Source organism: Panulirus ornatus, chromosome 3 (assembly GCF_036320965.1).
Source record: "Panulirus ornatus isolate Po-2019 chromosome 3, ASM3632096v1, whole genome shotgun sequence".
NCBI classification, from domain to species: domain Eukaryota; kingdom Metazoa; phylum Arthropoda; class Malacostraca; order Decapoda; family Palinuridae; genus Panulirus; species Panulirus ornatus.
Window position 1 is genome coordinate 31,314,745 of NC_092226.1, and position 21,537 is coordinate 31,336,281.

General features: G+C 38.3%; 1 protein-coding gene across 3 annotated transcripts in view; it reads right to left on the reverse strand.

Annotated features, from left to right (window-relative positions):
- LOC139761894 (RNA-binding protein 45) overlaps positions 1–21,537 on the reverse strand; it is a 112,156-nt gene that overhangs the window by 67,685 nt on the left and 22,934 nt on the right. For all 3 annotated transcript variants that reach the window (XM_071686502.1, XM_071686483.1, XM_071686491.1), the window contains exons 3-5: positions 16,830–17,024; positions 9,663–9,889; positions 3,252–3,400 (exon numbers count right to left, since the gene is read on the reverse strand). In XM_071686502.1, the coding sequence (XP_071542603.1) occupies positions 3,252–3,400; positions 9,663–9,889; positions 16,830–17,024 (571 nt within the window). The remainder of the gene's footprint in view (positions 1–3,251; positions 3,401–9,662; positions 9,890–16,829; positions 17,025–21,537) is intronic.

Here is a 21,537-nt window from a genome sequence, read left to right on the forward strand (position 1 = left end):
ATCAACAGCATGCACTTTTAACTCTCCTCTAAATTGTTCCTTCACCTAATATATCAGCAACAACTTTTCTTAACCCTTAAACTCCAAGTGACTTGCAAAATGTTGCAGAGGATTTTGAAATAATAACAGGTCTTGAAATTTTCTGTTTTACAATATAAAATGAGAAATAATCATACAAGTAAAAGTAAAGGATGTTTACAAACAAGTGAGCAAACATACTTTATAAAGACATGGTTTAGCGCTGAAGTTAACATACAGATCACCCAGAGGCAGTGGAGGGATGGTGGAGGAAGGGTGAAGGCTGAGTGAACTGGTGTGCCTAGTAACACAAATAATGAAACTATCACTATTCATTTGAGGACAATGTGTGGTGTGAGGTGGTTTGATCGAGTAAGTAACGTAAGGGTAAGAGAGATGTGTGGAAATAAAAAGAGCGTGGTTGAGAGAGCAGAAGAGGGTGTTTTGAAATGGTTTGGGCACATGGAGAGAATGAGTGAGGAAAGATTGACCAAGAGGATATATGTGTCGGAGGTGGAGGGAACGAGGAGAAGAGGGAGACCAAATTGGAGGTGGAAAGATGGAGTGAAAAAGATTTTGTGTGATCGGGGCCTGAACATGCAGGAGGGTGAAAGGAGGGCAAGGAATAGAGTGAATTGGAGCGATGTGGTATACAGGGTTTGACGTGCTGTCAGTGGATTGAATCAAGGCATGTGAAGCGTCTGGGGTAAACCATGGAAAGCTGTGTAGGTATGTATATTTGCGTGTGTGGACGTGTGTATGTACATGTGTATGGGGGGGGGGGTTGGGCCATTTCTTTCGTCTGTTTCCTTGCGCTACCTCGCAAACGCGGGAGACAGCGACAAAGTATAAAAAAAAAAAAAAAAAAAAAAAAAAAAAAAAAAAAATCACTATTCATAAAGAAATATATGCAAAAGTATGAGATATGTACAGAAAAGGGAATTAACATAACTCATACAGTTGTGATATAGCGATAAAGCTACGTTTAAATCAGCTGGGGAAGATGGTGGTACGGTGATGGGGGAAAAGGGAGAAGGGATTTCCTACTATACAATGAAAAACACACAAAAAATATATATGTACAAACAAACTTTATATGGCAAGAATAACAGTGAAATTAACACACAGATCGCCTAGCAATGGTGGGATAGTGTCGGATTAGAAAAGGAAGAGCACGGCAGTGGTCCTAATAACACAAATTTGATACGGAAACCAATACCATTTATGAAGGAAATACATGTAAAAGTACAGGATACTTAAAAAAGTACTCAACATTCCTTATATGGCCATGATAAAGTGTCTAAGTTACAGTTCGGTGCAAATCAAGCAATGGAGAAGATGGTGGAGAAAGGAAGGCTGGAGAAAGGTAATGAGGGGTGAGCCTTGTGCTACAAATTCACTAAATGATAAATAATTTTGTTACCAAATTTACATAAATTTACACCTTTACATTTACTTGCATATGTATTTACAATTCTGTACTACTTTTAGAGTGACAGTCTCTAAAGGAAGCACCTACTGTGATCAGGACAACACTCACATGCCATATAAATGGCAAAACATTAATGGAAAATCTACATAACGCCTAGATCATTAGCATTCATATGCTGATTTCCAGAGCCTGCTGCAGACGTCCTAGTATGGGACTCCTGGAGGTTAAGGGTTAATAAGAGAGATCTTTGAGCTAGTTAACTACAAACTAAGCATAAAAAAGTATCCAACCTGATGCATGGAAAGTCTTCTACTTCTTTATTGTGCTCAAAAAAGTATTTTACAAATCACTTTTGTCCTTGCTTGCTTGTAACTACTTTCTAAATTGTTTTAGTTTATTTTTTTCTATATCATGGAGATGAGGCTCCTATTAATATCCCTAATATCTATAATAAAACTTTTTGAGGGTTTTGTGTGTTCCATACAGTTGTAGAGTGATTTGACAAACTGAACTACAAACTATGTACCTCTCTTTCTATCATCTCTCCATCAATTCATAAACATTCATTCTAGTGTCATTAACCCAGAGAGACCCAGATAAACTATTTCTAAATAAATACTTTATTTACATTAATACTTTTCAACAAACCATATCTGCATTTACAACCAATGAGACCAAGTTCAATCCAGGTCACAGGCTGTTTCTGTGGGGTACCAATCTGTATATGACGTGAAAAACCTGTCATGACGTTACCTTCAGCTAGCCATTCTTAGCCTCAAAAATGCAGTCTTATGATACTACAAAAATGAGCCTAACTGCAAGACATCATGCTAATAAAAACAGTTCATTCAGTAGATGAACATCCCTGTTGAAACAAACAGAAAAAATTCTGCACTTGTATTCACCTGCTTTTTAGTTGCTAATATTTTGAGTCAAATCTACCATTTCAAAAACATTAACCACTGCATTATCTAGAGGTATCTGAGACTCTTGAAACTGTCAAAATAATTTAGTTATGAAGGCTGTGCATCAACAAAATCCATTATACATACATAATCCTTACATTTGCCTCGTTTGTAAACCTATTAAAATAAAATGATCTTCAAAATGCCTCTTATTCATGGAAAATGAACAAATTCTGATAATACTCATCAATAAACAGAATAAACTTATAATAATGTAAATGCACAATTATCTTTTTTTTCTATATCATGGAAATGAAGCTCCTATTAATATCCCTAATATCTATAATAAAACTTTTTGAGGGTTTTGTGTGTTCCACACACAATGTGATCACCTCTCACATTCAGGCATAGTATGAAACTCTATATGATGTACTTATTTTAGGTTACATACTTTGTATGTATAAATCAACAATCTATATTCTCAGAGTGACTGTACATGAAAAATCCCTGAATGATCACCCCATTTTCATAGAACTGTTATAAACCAAAAAAATCTCAGTTATCTAACCCAATCACTCTTAGTGCCTATTCATGAAAAATCCTTGAATTATCACCTCATTAGCATATAGTTTCTGCAAAATCATGAACATCTTAACTATCTACATCAAACCCAAAAGTATAACCTGTTCTATACAATTATGTCCTGGATAACAGAGTCGGATTATGTCAAAGACAGGAAGGATAGGAGAATGATGTACATAAGGTAACAAGTCCAATTTGTGGTGTTCCCTACAACATGTTCAAAAGAAATCATGAAATAAACTATCACCTTATATCAATAAAAAGTGAATCTGCCCCAGTTTCCCTGTTCATGTGCTGTATGATAAATAGTATACCTGTCCAGACTTGCGGTCTTTCCTCAGGTCGCAGTAATCAAGACCGGGGATTAGGTCAAACAACTTCCAGAGCTGGTCCTGGTTGAGGGTCGGCGAAGCAATAACAGTCAGCCGCGTCACACCTTCAGGATTTAGCCCACTTGTGTCCACTGTAGAGGGGTCGGATGTCCGCAATGAGTTGTGTCATAGGTCAACATGGGCCAAACAGGTAAATAAGTCCTCAGTTTGTTTAAAGAATTTCCAAAAGGTGCACTTTCTTAAAACAGATTATCTTTAGTCAATTCCATGTCACAAAAAATCAACATTTCATATGATCAAAATAGGGACTGACCTTCAAAAAATTGTCACAAAATGTGACTAAAAAAACTATATAAAAATCAGTAAAAAAGTACACCCCTGAGAATTCTCTAACCAAAAATTAGATTTAGGGTAAAAAAGGACATCTTTTTTACATTGCCTTTAGGCTAAAGTACAAAGGCATTACATGTGAAGTCATTAGTGGTTACACAAATTAAAGTTTTGTAATAGCATATACACCTATACTGATTAAATCATAGTAACTAAAGGCAAAATAAAACTGCAAGCCAACGCAACTCAAGGAAAATAACTTCAAATGCATTTAACACAGCATAGTGAAACCCTTGTGATTTTACTCGTGAGCAGCGAATTATTGAAAAAAAAAAAATAATAATCATGCTTTTTAAGGACATCATGCTTTTCATATATGCCTATAAATGACTGACAAAGAACTACAAAAAATAAGAAATTCCAAATTATATAGTACACTTACTCTGAGCAGGACTATGTTGTTAAACTAACAGCAATATTTAACAGTATCAATCATAAAACAATAATAAACATTCTGATTCTTACTCAACTGCCTCTAGAGAAAAACTGGCAAATTATAATGACAAATAATGATAAATAATAATGTGATAAAGAATACCCATAGTCCAGTAGCAAGTCCTTGTGTGTCCCAGTAAATTTTGTCAGTTATAAGGCATCTGAACTGTCCCTGACATTTTGATTCTAATTCAGAAATGAAATAATCATAAAAACTATTGTCTGAAATAGAAAAAAATTCAGCAATAAAAGTAGGAACAAGAAAAGAGTCTAGGAGAATGAAGAGGCAAATTATATATCCATAAAAGGTCTTTGATCCATGTTACTTTTCCTTCCACTAATGTTTATATAGTAAAATATGTGAAATCACAGGAAGAAATAATAAGCATATCTACACAGCAGTAGAAATCATGACAAGCATGAATACTTAATATAAAAAAAAATCAAAGTTAAATAACAGACATAAAAGTGCACAGGGTAGTTACAGCTAATGACCATTCTCTTTATATCACACAAATTCTAAAATATTCAGCTTTGGGGTACACAAAAGCATCTCACACATACATTTAAATAATGAAGTGAATAAACCTTCCATAATTTCATAAGGAATGCTCACATAAACCCTTGAACCACAAGATAACAATGGATGATGTCAACTAAGAGTACTATGAAAACTGGAAAATGACAGTCAAACATGCAACTAAAGAGATGCTGGCAATGGCCTCATTACTCTTAAAACAAGATACTTAACAAGAAAAGTGAGACATGCATACAACTACATCCTTCTTAAGTCCAAAAATATCATAAATGTATATAACTCCAATCTCTTCCTATGTGACTTCCCATTACCTACTACTAAGCATAACATGAAGGTCCTTTCATATGCAGAAGACCTCACAATCACAGTCACATCTCATCCTAGAAACCAAATGCAGCACTACATCACACAACTGGAACAATGGCTCATCCAGAACAGAATGTCTACATCTGCAGTCTTTAATCACTCTCTTAACCTAAGAGACACACAAATCCAACTCATATGCTCCATTCAACTTGAATGGACAATCACTTCCAATGAACAAAACACTGACAATCATAAGCATCATATCCAATACACACATGAAACTCACTCCCCACACCAAAAACACCAACACCAAAGCAACACAAACTAAATGCCCTTACAACACTAACTGGCATCAACTGGGAAAAAAAGAATCCCTAATCCTACTCTTTAAACAATTCTCCACTCCATACTAAACTATGCCTCATCTGCCCAGTCTTTCACTCTTTCAAAAGTAAATATAACACTACAAACCACATAAAAAATCATTGGTTGCCTAGCAACTACAAACATTCCACAAAAACATCATGAAAAAAGATCCTCCCAGTAAAATCCTACTTCAACATTTTTTGGCACAATTCTTTGCAACAGCACTAAATCCCTCCCACCAAAAGTACTCAATAACTAACAACCAACCCTCATGAGGAAATAAAAGCTTACCTGAGCCTCACAATTTAGTTAACTCAACTCAAAACCCCTAACCCCTACCATACACAATGACAAAACACAAACACATACATATGAAAATTACCCAACAAGCACTGCACAAAACAACCAGCATCCCAACTCACTCTTAAATACTACTCAAACTCCCCAAATAAGCACAAGTCATCAGTAATCCCAACATTACTAAAAACAATATTTCAATACATTCCAAGACCCTTCATGCTCATGACACAACTACAGTGAAGACACCAACCATTACAACTGACTTGCCCCACACATTCCCAAACACACAGACAAGTATCACACTACACTATGACTATGGTTCTGCTTGGTGGATGTGGCCAGTTTCTTGAGCACTGTGGCAGTCCCATGAAGATAGAATGACTCCTGTGGCAGGTAGTAAGTGATCCAGTATCTTTTGAATGATAAATCTTAGAAGGAAAATTGCTCTCTAATTTAGGAACACAGACAATGTGGGAAATTCTATTTATCTACGTGTCATCTTGGACTACATTCCCATTCATGAGGAGCAAATCAAGAGCATATAGCCTCTAGTTCACAATCAATTGAGTGGAAAATTTCTATCAATCATTCCATAAGTGAGGGCAACACAATTATAATAATCAGGGCAAGATTTAATTACAGTAATATCAATAAAAGAAAACATAAGCCAACCTACAACCAATGGTGGAAGTAAACAAACAAGCAAACAATGTAACAATTCAAACTGAATAATTTCAAATTATATGCTCTTATAAAGTAAACCTGGGGATAGGGGAGAAAGAATACTTCCAACGTATTCCCTGCGTGTCGTAGAAAGCGACTAAAAGGGGAGGGAGCAGGGGGCTAGAAATCCTCCCCTCTTGTTTTCTAATTTTCCAAAAGGAGGAACAGAGAAGGGGGCCAAGTGAGGATAATCCCTCAAAGGCTCAGTCCTCTGTTCTTAGTGCTACCTCGCTAATGCGGGAAAATGCGAATAGTATGAAAGAAAAGATAAGGTAAACCAAACTATTTCTACTTCTCTAATTAACAGAAATAGACTTCACCACTTGAGATTCTCAGATCAATACTCTACACGTAAGTACTTAACTGCCCAGCAACCTAATTCTCATAAATAGTTTAAATTTCTCGATCTTTAACCTTACTCCCATTTACAAGAAGATGAAATGCCACAACCAAGAAAATTTTGTCATAATTCTGCAGTACCTAACTCAACATGCATGGTGACATAAGGGCAGGGACAAAAAGTGTAACCCTACTACAGCTGATTTACCTGACCATATGTAAGTAACTATTAATGATACATATGTACAACTCCAGCATACAAAGCATGACCTGACAATCCTTATTCATACTTCTCAATAATATAACTAGAACAGTGTCAGTGCTGATGAAGTAAAAGAGAAAAGTTGCTACCAAAGACAATCATATGCTCTGACTATCTTTCACCTGCAACTCCACTCTCACATACTTGAGGTGCATCATGTACATACATACATTCACCTGTTTAGGCTATCAATTTTTAAACTCTTGGGTCCATAATCCCTCAACCAGGCAATTAGCTCAAGGCATCCACCTCCCTGGGAAGACCTGCTACCTTGTTCAAATACTAAACAATAAAAATAGAGGAACATCCAGGAGCATTCATATCAACACTTTCTAAAACAGAAACAGCATACAATGAGGAAAAGAATCTAAATCCCAAATATGCTTTTGAGAACTATCAGCGTGCACAAAATTTCAAATCACATGTATTGCTAAAAAGGAAAAAGGGGTAAAGAAACAGCTGTCTTTGTGCTCTTAATAAAGTATCAATTATGAATGGCAACCCACATGTTCAAACTTAGAATTACCTTTTCAACTACAAACCAATCTAGGAGTAAAAATTTTGCCATTCAGCATAGCAACTTAAGCAGAAGCTCCTCCAAATGCCATCAACCTTGCAATAAGCACATTCCTCCCTCCCTACATTTTCTTTCAGCATACAATGCCTCACTCTATTTTCACCTTATCTGCAGTTTTGCTGTGCCTATTTTTACTATTCAAGAATTCTTTGTCACTCTTCCTCCTTTAGTCTTCAAACATCCATACCATTTCCATATTCCACCATTTACTCTAGAGAGTGCTCTCTTTATCATATTGTACCTCTCCTTCATTTCCTCATTTCTCACTGTAGTTATTCAAACAATAAGACAGTGTTGTAGAATGTAAAATGAATGTTGGAGCTCTACAGATGAGACAAGAAAACATTTGAACCTTGACAGAAGTTCAACCCAGTTTAATGCACTCTATGAAAGGCCTATTAAATGGAAATATCTGCAGTTTACAAGCTGTTCTCTGGCAACAACTCTCCATTACAAAATAAGAATGAAATGTTATCAATGTCTAACCGTTCCCTGGGATGTAAAACTACGATATATGTAAATAATACAGCAATGGAAAAACTGGAGCTAATGTTTGCACATGAATCCAAATAAGAGAGGGTTAAATGTTTTAGTGTATGTATATGGGGAAAATTTCTTATGACATCTGGAGAATATGAAAAAGGTTCAAAAACCCATATTTTGGTATAAATGATCTGTTTTAATGGTAAAATGGGGCTGAAATATCTAAGAGCATCATAGGTGAACTGATGAAAAAAAAAAAAAAGGCATTACAGTTCATCACTAAGGAAAAGCAGTGAAATTACTTTGGGAAAGAAAAATAGCAAGCACAGTTCAGAACCTGAGTTAAGATTGTGGAGCAAGGGAGATGAAAATCATACCCTTCTGTTTTACTTTTACAAAAGAAGGAACAGGTGAAGAAAGCCACGTGAGGATTTTTTCCCCAGGGCTCAGTCATCTGTCCTTGATGTTACCTTGCAAACACGGGAAATGGCAAATATGTATGGAAAAAAGTTCACCAGTCTAAGGAAAAGCAGTGAAATTGTTTTGGAAATTAAAAATGGCAACCACAGTTTAGAACATGAGTTTAGATTTACAAAAAGCAGACGGAGGAATCAATGAAAGAAAAAAAATTTATCATTCAATCAATATCTTAAAAGACCATTACTGTTAAGTGGCAGGGTAATCTATGCAGAACCTCCCCTGCACACCATAATCTTGGCATCATTTCATATATCTTTATCAATATAGCATTTCATTCATGAGTAATCTCATCATGCTAATAAAATATCAGTACCCTATCCTATCATCATCAAGAACTTCCTTCACTAGACTAAATCTTCCTTTAATCAGATTCTCCTTTCACATCTTAAAAAATTCCTTTCCAACTGCTTACAGTCTCTATTAGCCACTGCACTTCCCTTTACAATTCTGAGTTACTTTCCTTCCTTAAAGTTCTAGTACTGACTGCTTTTCCAAATCTCTGGCATAACAAACTAAGGAAGGAAGGAAGGAAGGAAGGAAGGAAGGAAGGAATTGGGGGTTAAGGTTTAGAGTAGAGAAAATACTGGTAAACAAAGTTTAAGGCAAACTGCAATGGTGGAAATAACATGTAAAAAGAATCCATGAAGGAAGAATCACACTATAGGAAAGGAAAATGTGAAGGCATTTCAAATGCTCAAAAGAAAGATTTACTTGTCTTGAGAGAAACGTGTAATATTTAAAAGCCAGTATCATTAAAAAATGGACACCCATCTGTAAAGCAGGACTATGTAAGTAACAACCCTAATATTTACACTAACTTTACATGATGTTCATCATAAAAGGAAATGGCCTATTCAACTAATATACAGACATACATTATAAATTCAGACAGAGATCATCATCTACACTGGATGCAATCTGACTCATTCAAGTAATTCACTGCACTTAAAATTCATTTAGTGTAGATATGAATTTTGAATAAAACTGCGGAATTCTGTTCTACCAACAGTATAGTTTCTGAGACTTGAACACATATAACCTTAAGTAGTGGTATAAGGTGCTTAACTTTAAAGTTTCTCTGAAAAGCACATAAATCTCATGTTTGCAAAAATATATCCTTTGTCTTGGTGGAAGGATATAATTCAGACAAATATTTCTGATTCCTACATGAATCAAAAGGTCTCAAATACTTACTATAAGAAATGGCATCAAAGGCTGAAAGATGGTTATTCAGGTGTGGGGTGAGTGGTCCTCCTGATGAATACCCTCCATAGCCTCCATCGCTGCCCCGAATATCCCCCCTTAGGTCTCTGCCTCCTCCATCAAACTTTATTCCATCACTTTTCTGAGGTTTGGGGTCAGCAAATACTGGTTTAAAGGATCGCTCACAGCTTTCAAATGCCTTAGCTGCATGAGACATTCTGTGAATTCAAATATACCAAAAAAATTACTAGACTAGAATAAATAAGGAGTCTTGGACATGAAGAAGGCAGTTAAAAGGAATTTTAAGAGTATCTTTCAAATTCTCTAAGATTGAACAAATGTACACCACTTATTTCATGATGGCATTTCAACTTTTAGCTAATACTGTACAATCATCTGATTTTTCCACAATTGCTGATTACTCTAAAGCATGTTTACGTGGTTATTTCCCATGTGAAGTTCAGGGAAAAGTCTTCATTAATGGGTAAAATTACTGTAAAATTACAGCATTATGACCCTTTCTGTGGGAAGGCTTATGATTCACCATCCACTTACTGATCTTTTCTTGTGGGGATAAACATACACTGGGGTGTCTGAACATGCAAGGATGCAACTAAGAATGGAGAGAGGGGTCCTGTGTTTAATGGTAACCTGGATGTTTGGCTCTGAGTGAAACTAAGCTGATAGGGAAGAAGGTAGAATAGACTGAAAATGTTCTGGATACCTGTGAAGGTAACAGTGAAAGAGGGGGGTGGCACTTCTGATGGAGTTATGGAAATGTGCTGAATAGTGTAAGGAATTCAAAACTGATGTGAATTAGAGTACAAGCCGACATTGAAAGGTAGGCGACTATTAGTGCTAATGTACCTGGAAAAAAAAGGGGGGGGGGGGGGGGGGCGGCTTTTAAGATGAGCTACGCGAGTGCTTCGGCAATTCTGATACAAAGAATCTTACCTTGGTGCTAGGGAATCTGAATGCATATTTGGGTAATATGGACAGGCAAAATGGGAGCACTTTGTTAGTTGTGTGCTGAAAAAGGATTGGAGACTGGGATACTTGGTTTGAAAACAGGCACATACATATGCTTACAAGGATAAGTGGGCTGGGGGCATCAGGCATAGCTGGATTATGTCACTGTCACTGACAAGTATAAAAAGGAAGGGTTATTGGAGGTGAAACTTATGATGGAAGGTAGGCAAGATGTCTATCATTTCTTGATAGACTGCTAAAGTTTGTAATGGTTTTAGGAAAAGAAGAAATGATACGTGAAAGAGGGTGGGAAGCCTGTGAGCTTGGGAAAGGCCTGAATGCAAACACACATAGAGAGAATGCTTATTGAGTAGCAACAATTAGAGTGACTGAAAAAAGGGGAGAGAAAGGAATGGAAGGTAATTAGGAAAACAGTGACAGGTGGAATGAAGAACTTACATTTCTAATAAAAGAGAAAAGAGAAGGGTATGGAGGGTACCTGCAGGAAAGGAGTGAGAATGATTGGGAGGTTCAATGACAATAAAATGTTTAGAAAGGAGCTGATCAGTATACCTGGAGCAGTCTTCAGGGGTTTTCTCTTATCATAGCCAAGGCAGTTCACAGGAACAGGTAGCCCCCATAGCCTGGTTGGTCTAGTAAACAGTATAGTATACAGGTACACCATTTTCCGGCACTCTTGGTTCCAAAGCCTTGCTGGATTAACCATTTTACCGGACCAACTGTGGTCATGCCATAATAATTCATCAACACACCTATAACCCACCAATTATACATTTCCCATGTGTCTAAAGTACACAAGTTTTGCAAATTCGTCTATATACTCAGCAGTTCCTTCGTGGTTTGCAGACTGCTTTTCTTGGCAGACTTTATTCATGGAAATTCCATGACGCTTCTAGAATCTTTGAAGCCATCCTTCACTACAGTTACGCTCATGTTGTAACTTAAGTTCTTTATGGAACAACTTAGCGTGGTTCATTATCATGCTACCTGACAAGTCCACTCCATCACTCCGATGCTGTCGAAACCATTCCATCATCACTCGATCGTGCTCAGTGCTCTTACCCTCTTTCACAGTTTTTCTAATCGTCATTTGCTTCTAAGAATCGCTGTTTGCATAGAATTTCAATATTTTCTCCCTTTGCTTCTTTATATCATAATCAGTTGACAGACCAATACTGTAGGTGTCACACGGCTTATGCACCGAAGCACCACAGTCCAATTTCTTTCCAATAGTTCTACTTCATCTTGAATCAATATGGACTGATGTTTACTTTTAACACCACAACTGACACTCTCATATGTCTTAAGCCATAGCTAGGGATAAATTTAAGCAAAATAAGCTAAGAAGCTCACAGATTTGCAGTATCACCAATAACAACTGCAGTGTAAAGAATGTAAACAAGCATGCCCGACACACAATGCCATCTGTGGCTGCCCAGTAAACTAGTCTGGTGGCCGCTGTAATTTCAAGTTCCCTCACATAATTTTGTCCGGACTAAAGAGGGAACTGAACCATCAGTTGCCGGAAATTCGGGGGTGTTCTTGTACAGGACACTCTTTACACTTCCCCAGTGTGCTTCCTATTGTGTTTCTGATGATTGCACACAAGGTGTTACAGAATCTTAGGCCCCAGACATTTAAAGTGTTCTCTGTGTATATTGCACCTTTGATTTCAGAGGTAGTAAAATAAATAAATATAAATAGAGTGTAAGAAAGTAAACTCTAGATTGATATGGGTAAAACTGAAAGTGGATGGAGAGAGATGGTGATTATAGGTGCATATGCACCTGGGCATGAGAAGAAAGATCATGAGAGGCAAGTGTTCTGGAAGCAGCTGAGTGAGTGTGTTAGTAGTTTTGATGTACGAGACTGGGTTATAGTGATGGGTGATTTGAATGCAAAGGCAAGTAATGTGGCAGTTGAGGGAGTAATTGGTGTACATGGGGTGTTCAGTGTTGTAAATGGCAACAGTGAAGAGCTTGTAGATTTATGTGCTGAAAAAGGACTGGTGATTGGGAATACCTGGTTTAAAAAGAGAGATATACATAAGTATACGTATGTAAGTAGGAGAGATGGCCAGAGAGCGTTATTGGATTCTTGTTAATTGATAGGTGCGCGAAAGAGAGACTTGCGGATGTTAATGTGCTGAGAGGCGCAACTGGAGGGATCTCCGATCATTATCTTGTGGGGGCGAAGGTGAAGATTTGTAAAGGTTTTCAGAAAAGAAGAGAGAATGTTGGGGTGAAAAGAGTGGTGAGAGTAAGTGAGCTTAGGAAGGAGACTTGTGTAAGGAAGTACCAGGAGAGACTGAGTACAGGATGGAAAAAGGTGAAAACAAAGGACGTAAGGGGAGTGGGGGAGGAATGGGATGTATTTAGGGAAGCACTGATGGCTTGCGCAAAAGATACTTGTGGCATGAAAAGCATGGGAGGTGGGCAGATTAGAAAGGGTAGTGAGTGCTGGGATGAAGAAGTAAGATTATTAGCGAAAGAGAAGAGAGAGGCATTTGGGCTATTTTTGCTGGGAAGTAATGCAAATGACTGGGAGATGTATAAAAGAAAGAGGCAGGAGGTCAAGAGCAAGGTGCAAGAGGTGAAAAAGAGGGCAAATGAGAGTTGGGGTGAGAGAGTATCATTAAATTTTGGGAGAATAAAAAGATGTTTTGGAAGGAGGTAAATAAATTGCGTAAGACAAGGGATGGGAACTTCAGTGAAGGGGGTTAATGGGGAGGTGATAACAAGCAGTGGTGATGTGAGAAGGAGATGGAGTGAGTATTTTGAAGGTTTGTTGAATGTGCTTGATGATAGGGTGGCAGATACAGGGTGTTTTGATCGAGGTGGTGTGCAAAGTGAGAGGGTTGGGGAAAATGATTTGGTAAACAGAGAATAGGTAGTAAAAGCTTTGCGGAAGATGAAAGCCGACAAGGCAGTGGGTTTGGATGGTATTGCAGTGGAATTTATTAAAAAGGGGGTGACTGTATTGTTGACTGGTTGGTAAGGTTATCTAATGTATGTATGATTCATGGTGAGGTGCCTGAGGATATGCAGAATGCTTGCATAGTGCCATTGTACAAAGGAAAAGGGGATAAAAGTGAGTACTCAAATTACAGGGGTATAAGTTTGTTGAGTATTCCTGGGAAATTATATGGGAGGGTATTGATTGAGAGGGTGTAGGCATGTACAGAGCATCAGATTGGGGAAGAGCAGTGTGGTTTCAGAAGTGGTAGAGGATGTGTGGATCAGGTGTTTGCTTTGAAGAATGTATGTGAGAAATACTTTGAAAATCAAATGGATTTGTATGTACCATTTATGGATCTGGAGAAGGCATATGACAGAGTTGATAGAGATGCTCTGTGGAAGGTATTAAGAATATATGGTGTGGTAGGCAAGTTGTTAGAAGCAGTGAAAAGTTTTTATCGAGGATGTAAGGCATGTGTATGTGTAGGAAGAGAGGAAAGTGATTGGTTCTCAGTGAATGTAGGTTTGTGGCAGGGGTGTGTGATGTCTCCATGGTTGTTTAATTTGTTTATGGATGGGGTTGTTAGGCAGGTCAATGCATGAGTTTTGGAAAGGGGCAAGTATGCAGTCTGTTGTGGATGAGAGAGCTTGGGAAGTGAGTCAGTTGTTGTTCGCTGATGATAACAGCGAACAGAGAAACAGCAGAAGCTGGTGAATGGGTTTGGTAAAGTGTATAAAAGAAGAAAGCTGAGAGGAAATGTGAATAAGAGCAAGGTTATTAAGTACAGTAGGGTTGAGGGACAAGTCAATTGGGAGGTAAGTTTGAATGGAGAAAAACTGGAGGAAGTGAAGTGTTTTAGATATCTGGGAGTGGATTTGGCAGCGGATGGAACCAAGGAAGCGGAAGTGAATCGATAGGGTGGGGGAGGGGGTGAAAGTTCTGGGAGCGTTGAAGAATGTGTGGAAGTCGAGAACATTATCTCAGAAAGCAAAAATGGGTATGTTTGAAGGAATAGTGGTTCCAACAGTGTTATATGGTTGCGAGGTCAATAAAAAGTTATTTCTAAGAACAAGTTAAGGACCATATCCAATAAGATTTTCCTGGTGAAGATGATATAAATCTCCCATATGCACTCCAAGTAGTACAGCATCAATCATTTCAAGCATTCTGAGTAATCTAGTTCCTTTACCATATCAATATGGACCTTGAAAGTTCTCATAACACTTTCTAATTATGTAATTTCATTTGCCTTTTCCCATGATGTCAGAACATGGCAACATTCAATTTGTGAGGAATTAATGCCTTTTAAAATATTATCGTCTTTCTCTTCCTTTGTCATCATCTTTCTAGAGGAAGCAATTGTTGTTTTGTTGTATTTGCTGAAGGTTAGTAAGTAGTGCAGTCCTTGTGTTAGGTAAAGTTTGGAAAAGCTGCGTGAGGGCTGGGAGAATGCTAATCAGTAGCACATAAATTCAGAGTCAGAAATGGTGATGCCAAACAACCACAGACTATCCACATAAGCAGCTGACGTTATGACACCTTAGCTTTCTAATGGTTCAGTTTTACACAAACTTTGTTTCATGTGCAAAATTATCAAAAATACCTTAATTACCTTCAGGCTATGTGTATAAGTTGTATTTGAAATATAAATGGATTTTGTGTTCAAACTTGGGTCCCATCCCCAAGATATCTCAATACCTATTATTTAGCCATCATGACAAATGTGGAAAACAGGATGGTATGGAAACAAACAGGTTAGAGCAGAGACATACCTCAACGTTTCAACCGTTCAATAGTCTTCCTCAGGAGATGCCTACTCCAGCATACAGCAGGACCATGTTCCCCAGCAAGTGATGTTCACCCAGTCCAAAGCCTTGGTGTGTTGCTCTCTGATTGGATCACTTTTCCTGCTGCCTCCATTCATTCACAGCCATCTCCGCTGCCTGACGTGACCAGCAGATGAACCAAGACCTTTTGTTAATATTGCTCTTAATCCCACCTCTAGGTAAGCTCTCACACTAGGCCAAGGCAACTACAGGCAAGTGACAAACCGTTTTGATAGTGTGAGAGCTTACCTAGAGGAAAGGATTAAGAACAACATTAACAAAAGGTCTAGGTTCATTTGCTGGTCACATCAGGCAGCAGAGATCGCTGTGAATGAGTGGAGGCGGCTCAGGATATGTGATACAATCAGAGAGCAACACTGGTGACCATCACTTGCTGGGGAATATGGTCCCACAGAATGCTGGAATCAGTATCTCCTGAGGAAGACAGTTGAATGGCTAAACATTGAGGTATGTCTCAGCTCTAACCCATCTGTTTCCATACCATCCTGTTTTCCACATATCACATTATATTTTTTTTTTTTTTTTTTCATACTATTCACTATTTCCCGCGTTAAGAACAGAGGACTGAGCCTTTGAGGGAATATCCTCACTTGGCCCCCTTCTCTGTTCCTTCTTTTGGAAAATTAAAAATGACGGGAGGATTTCCAGCCCGCCGCTCCCATCTCATTATATTATTATTTTTTTTTTTATTATACTTTGTCGCTGTCTCCCGCGTTTGCGAGGTAGCGCAAGGAAACAGACGAGAAAAAAAAAAAAAATCTCATTATATATAAACAAATATTCCAAAATCCAAAACACTTCTAGTCTCAGGCATTTTGGATAAAGGATACTCAACCTGTATGCCATGTTAATGCTGTCAGTCAACAACTGTATGAGACTGCTTTGCCTCCACCTTTGTAGAGAGACAATATGAGTCACTTCCACAGACAGTCAGAGCCAGAATCTCAACTTTTTCTCCAAAGGAAACATGATGCTTGTGCTGGATGTGTTTGGCATTCTTTTATGAAGAATGAGTTCCACGGGTCAAGACCTGGGGCTGAGTGCATGGACATGCTCTCAATGGCCCTCTCAAAATCTTACTGTTGAGGTGGTAAAATTTGTTAGGTGCAACACTGAGGACTAACTGCCCCTCCCTCCAAGACCCTTACATATACCTTCCTCACCACCTCAATCAAAAATATATTTAAAAGCCATGGTGACATCCCACGTCCTTGAGGCAGACTCGGAGTTACCTGGAATCAGTCATCCTGTTTCCTTCCTATTCACAAACATGCTTCAAGCTGCTCTTACATAAAATGGATATGTAAAAGTAAAAGCCACTGCACATACTAATAAGGTTACCAAAAAAGGTTCAATGTATTACCTGTGATATTTTACATATGCAAAACCCTTGCTGTCTCTAGTGTTACGATCTCGCACTATGGAAACATAATCAATGTCACCAAACTGTACAAAGTGCTCCCGTAAGTCAGATTCAGGAAGTGTCTTCGGAACAACAACAAAAAGGCGCAGGAGTCTCTCCTCTTCATTCATATCCCGTCGCGACCCCTGGTCACGGCTGAAAGAGAAGCAAAAAATTCTTGAGTTTCCTGAGAACGAGATATGATTAAAATGCAAAATTTTTAACATCCTTTAAGTATCTTAAACATGGATACATCCCAGTACGTTTACTAAGAAAACTACCATGAAAGTTTTTCTTCTAATTCATTTGCGCAAAAGTTATCAGCTACATAAAACATTTTCCAATGCATCATAAAATTACTATGAAAAGCCAGTTGAGAGTCTTTCTTTGATTACTGTTACTACAGGGCTATGATAAAAGACAAACTGTTTCTTTAATCAAAATGGCTAAACACTAATAGAGTACCAACTTAGCTAGTTAGGCAAATTGTGTACAAATCTGTCTAGCGAGTTTTTGAATTTTTCCACTGCACAGTTCATAATGCTTCTGCAACTTGCAGGTTGTGACAAACAGTTTTGATTCACATATATTAACACAGTATCTCAAAATATCTAGAGCATCCCTATAACTCAGTGGTAATATTCTTGAGTGTACATAAGGGAATGTAACTTTCAGGATTGTCCATGTAAAAGTTATCATAATGAACACCTACTCACTATGCTTTCCTAATAATATGAATTTGAGTGATTTCACTCTTTCCCAGAAGGTATGATTCTTATTATTCAGTCACTACTGGCTGTGTATAATCCTTACAAATATTCTTACTTGGAAACTTTGCACAAGGGAAATATAAAGTTTCTGATGTGTTACCACTGGTCTTGTTTTTCAATTTAGGAAAAGGTGGAAAATCTGTGTGTGTAACCACATCAGAACAAGCAACAAGTCATCATTAAAAGCCTAAAAACACAAGGGAAGGCCCTGACGTCGTAACTTACAAGTTCACTTCTTCACAAACTTAGGTAAACCATTTCTTAATTTTTTTTCTAAGCATGACTGTATTGATTCGAGTGTCACTATGGGGGAAAAATAATCTGAAACTAAAATAATATTTTTTGAGTCATGTAGGGGTTAATCATATATATCTCCACTGAACCCAGGTTACAATCTACTCTAAATAACACAACACACCCTTCCAAGATCACATCCATTGGATGTGTGCGTGTGTGTTTACTTACTCCCATTAATCTGTCTACTGGTCTTTTACTCCATTAATCTATCACTATAAAAGTAATTCCCTACACCTTTTTCAAATAGATTCTTGCTTGATTTCATGTTATGTCCTTTGTATGTTCTATCTCTAAATCTCTTAAAAGAACTTTTTTCGTTGCCTGTGTCACTGAGCTGTCTTAAAACTTTAAGACAATCCTTTCCTGTAACTCAGTTCTCTTAATTCTGGTGCCTTAGTTTTTGCTCTCTCCTGAACCTTATCCATTCCTTCTGCGCTTCTTTTAAGTTCAGTGACAAAGCTTAAAAAGCATATTCTAGTTCTGTCTTCTTGTAATAGCTTGCCAAGTAATTCCTTAACCAGGAATTTGATTGCAATTCTAATATTTACCGAGATAGTTGGTTTCAAGTGTTCTGCTAAGGTAGGTCTCTTGTGACATGTCAAGGATGTTGTTGACTCCTAAGTCCTCCGTACAGATTGTTTCCTGATAGATGACAATCAAGTTGAAACCTATTATGGTCAACCATCCTCATTACTTTACATTTACTCAAGCTGAACTACATAAATCATGCATCAGACCAACTTTAGAGTTTGGAACCATCCCCTCATACTGTGATGCAATCCACCAGGCTATTCACTTTTCATATTACCCTTGCATCATTTGCAAACATGTTCAGGTATGAATCCATGCTTTAAAGCAAATAATTTTCAATGACCAAGAAGAGTAATGGTCCCAGAACTGTTGACCTCGACCCATTTTGAATAGGCTCCATAGACATGTATCCTTTGTTCCCTTCCACCTGGAAGGAGTTTCCCCTTTATTCCTGCCTGATGATTCAGCTTCACCAATCTCCCATGTAGTAATGTCATATGCTTTCTGGCATTCCAGATACAATCAATCCACCCATACTTCCCTTCGGCCAAAGACGAGCTCACTCTCACACAGAGATCTAGGAGGTTTGTTACAACTGACCCCCTTTCCCTAAAACCATAGTCTCTCACTTTAGTAATATCTATGTAGTAAGTCATCTACTTGCTTTTCATTATATTTTCCAGTACCTTACAGACTACATTTGACAGTGAACAGAGTGTGAAACAGTGAGTGTGCCTGTGAGTTCTGTGTAAATACCTATTAGTACACTTCAAGGTGAGACTTTTTCACATGTAGGGCCCCATCTACTGTATTTTCTGAAAAATCAAGAAGACCTTCAAATCTCTGAAAGTTGCTGGCATTTACAGTCCCCTTGTTTAGAAATTCCAATCATGTACCACCCATTCAATTACCAGCATTTCTTAACATCCTTCTTAGCCAACCTCTTTCTCAGCTTCTGATTATGAGTCATAGGGTAGGTGAGGGGGCAAAGGTTCTGGGAGCACTGAAGAATGTGTGGAAAGAGGGAACATTATCTAAGAGGGCAAAAATGGAAATGTTTGAAGGTATATATAGTCCTAGTTGCTGCATTCAGTCTACAGTCAACCCACCTGTTCATCCACCCAAAGGTTGGTCGATAAATTAGGTACTTGGCTAGGGTGGGTGTGTGTGTAATTACCTATATTTAATTATCAATTTGTACTGTATGGGGAAGAAGCTTTACATTTTGGGGGACAATCTTTGAACATTCAACTTCTTAATGTAATGTCTGAAATAACCATGCCCTTGGTCATCTTATTCCATTCATCCACCACTCATACTATAAGGTACTTCCTGACAAACAAGTTTCTTGCTTAATTTCACAAATTGTCCTCTGGTTCCTCCACCCCTAAAACTCTTGAGGAACTTTTCAATGTCCACATCATCGAAGAGTTAAAACAGGTCACCCCTCTCTTCTCCCTTCCAAGATTGGCAAATTTAAAGCCTTTAGCTTTTCCCAGTAACTTGGCTCTCTTAATTCTAGTACCGTCTTTGTTGGCCTTCTCTATTAGCTCTTTTTGCTTCTTTCAGTCAGTTGACCAAACATGAGAAGGATATAGTTTAAGCCTTATGTGGGACATGAAAAGCTTGTTAAAATTTCCTTATCCATACACACTCTCTTTTACTATTCTCCTATGCAGGACTCTACAGTCAGGATAGGGATAATGTTGACTCCTGGGTCAGGGTGGACAGTGTGAGTGGTTGGGTTGGGGAGGGGAGGGTCATTCATGGGGTTGGGGAAGGGAAGAGCCATGCAGGGGGTTGAGGTTAAGAGTAGGAAGGGCTAGGCAGAGTGGGGTCAGAAGGGAAGACCATGCAGGAGGTTGAGGTCTGGGTAAAGGGAGGGATGTCTAATGAATGGGGGCTGGGGAAGAAGATGGCTGTGCAGGGGTGGAGGTCACTTAGACACCTAATATAGGCCTTGAAGTCCCTATTATCAAAGCAAGGTTCTGAGGCAATAGCAAGTTGACCAAAGAAGCTAGTAAATTCAAAAAGATGTACAATAGTACACAAGGTTCAACAAAAGGGGTCCTATGAGTGTACAACTTTTATATATATATATATATATATATATATATATATATATATATATATGGTTGCGAGGCGTGGGCTATGGATAGAGATGTGCGCAGGAGGATGGATGTGCTGGAAATGAGATGTTTGAGGACAATGTGTGGTGTGAGGTGGTTTGATCGAGTAAGTAACGTAAGGGTAAGAGAGATGTGTGGAAATAAAAAGAGCGTGGTCGAGAGAGCAGAAGAGGGTGTTTTGAAATGGTTTGGGCACATGGAGAGAATGAGTGAGGAGAGATTGACCAAGAGGATATATGTGTCGGAGGTGGAGGGAACGAGGAGAAGAGGGAGACCAAATTGGAGGTGGAAAGATGGAGTGAAAAAGATTTTGTGTGATCGGGGCCTGAACATGCAGGAGGGTGAAAGGAGGGCAAGAAATAGAGTGAATTGGAGTCATGTGGTATACAGGGGTTGACGTGCTGTCAGTGGATTGAAGCAAGGCATGTGAAGCGTCTGGGGTAAACCATGGAAAGCTGTGTAGGTATGTATATTTGCGTGTCTGGACGTGTGTATGTACATGTGTATGGGGGGGGGGGTTGGGCCATTTCTTTCGTCTGTTTCCTTGCGCTACCTCGCAAACGCGGGAGACAGCGACAAAGTATAAAAAAAAAAAAAAAAAAAAAAAAAAAATATATATATATATATCCATAAACAAATTAAACAACCATGGAGACATCACACACCCCTGCCGCAAACCAACATTCACTGAGAACCAATCACTTTCCTCTCTTCCTACACGTACACATGCCTTACATCCTCGATAAAAACTTTTCACTGCTTCTAACAACTTTCCTCCCACACCATATATTCTTAATACCTTCCACAGAGCATCTCTATCAACTCTATCATATGCCTTCTCCACATCCATAAATGCTGCATACAAATCCATTTGCTTTTCTAAGTATTTCTCACATACATTCTTCAAAGCAAACACCTGATCAACACATCCTCTACCACTTC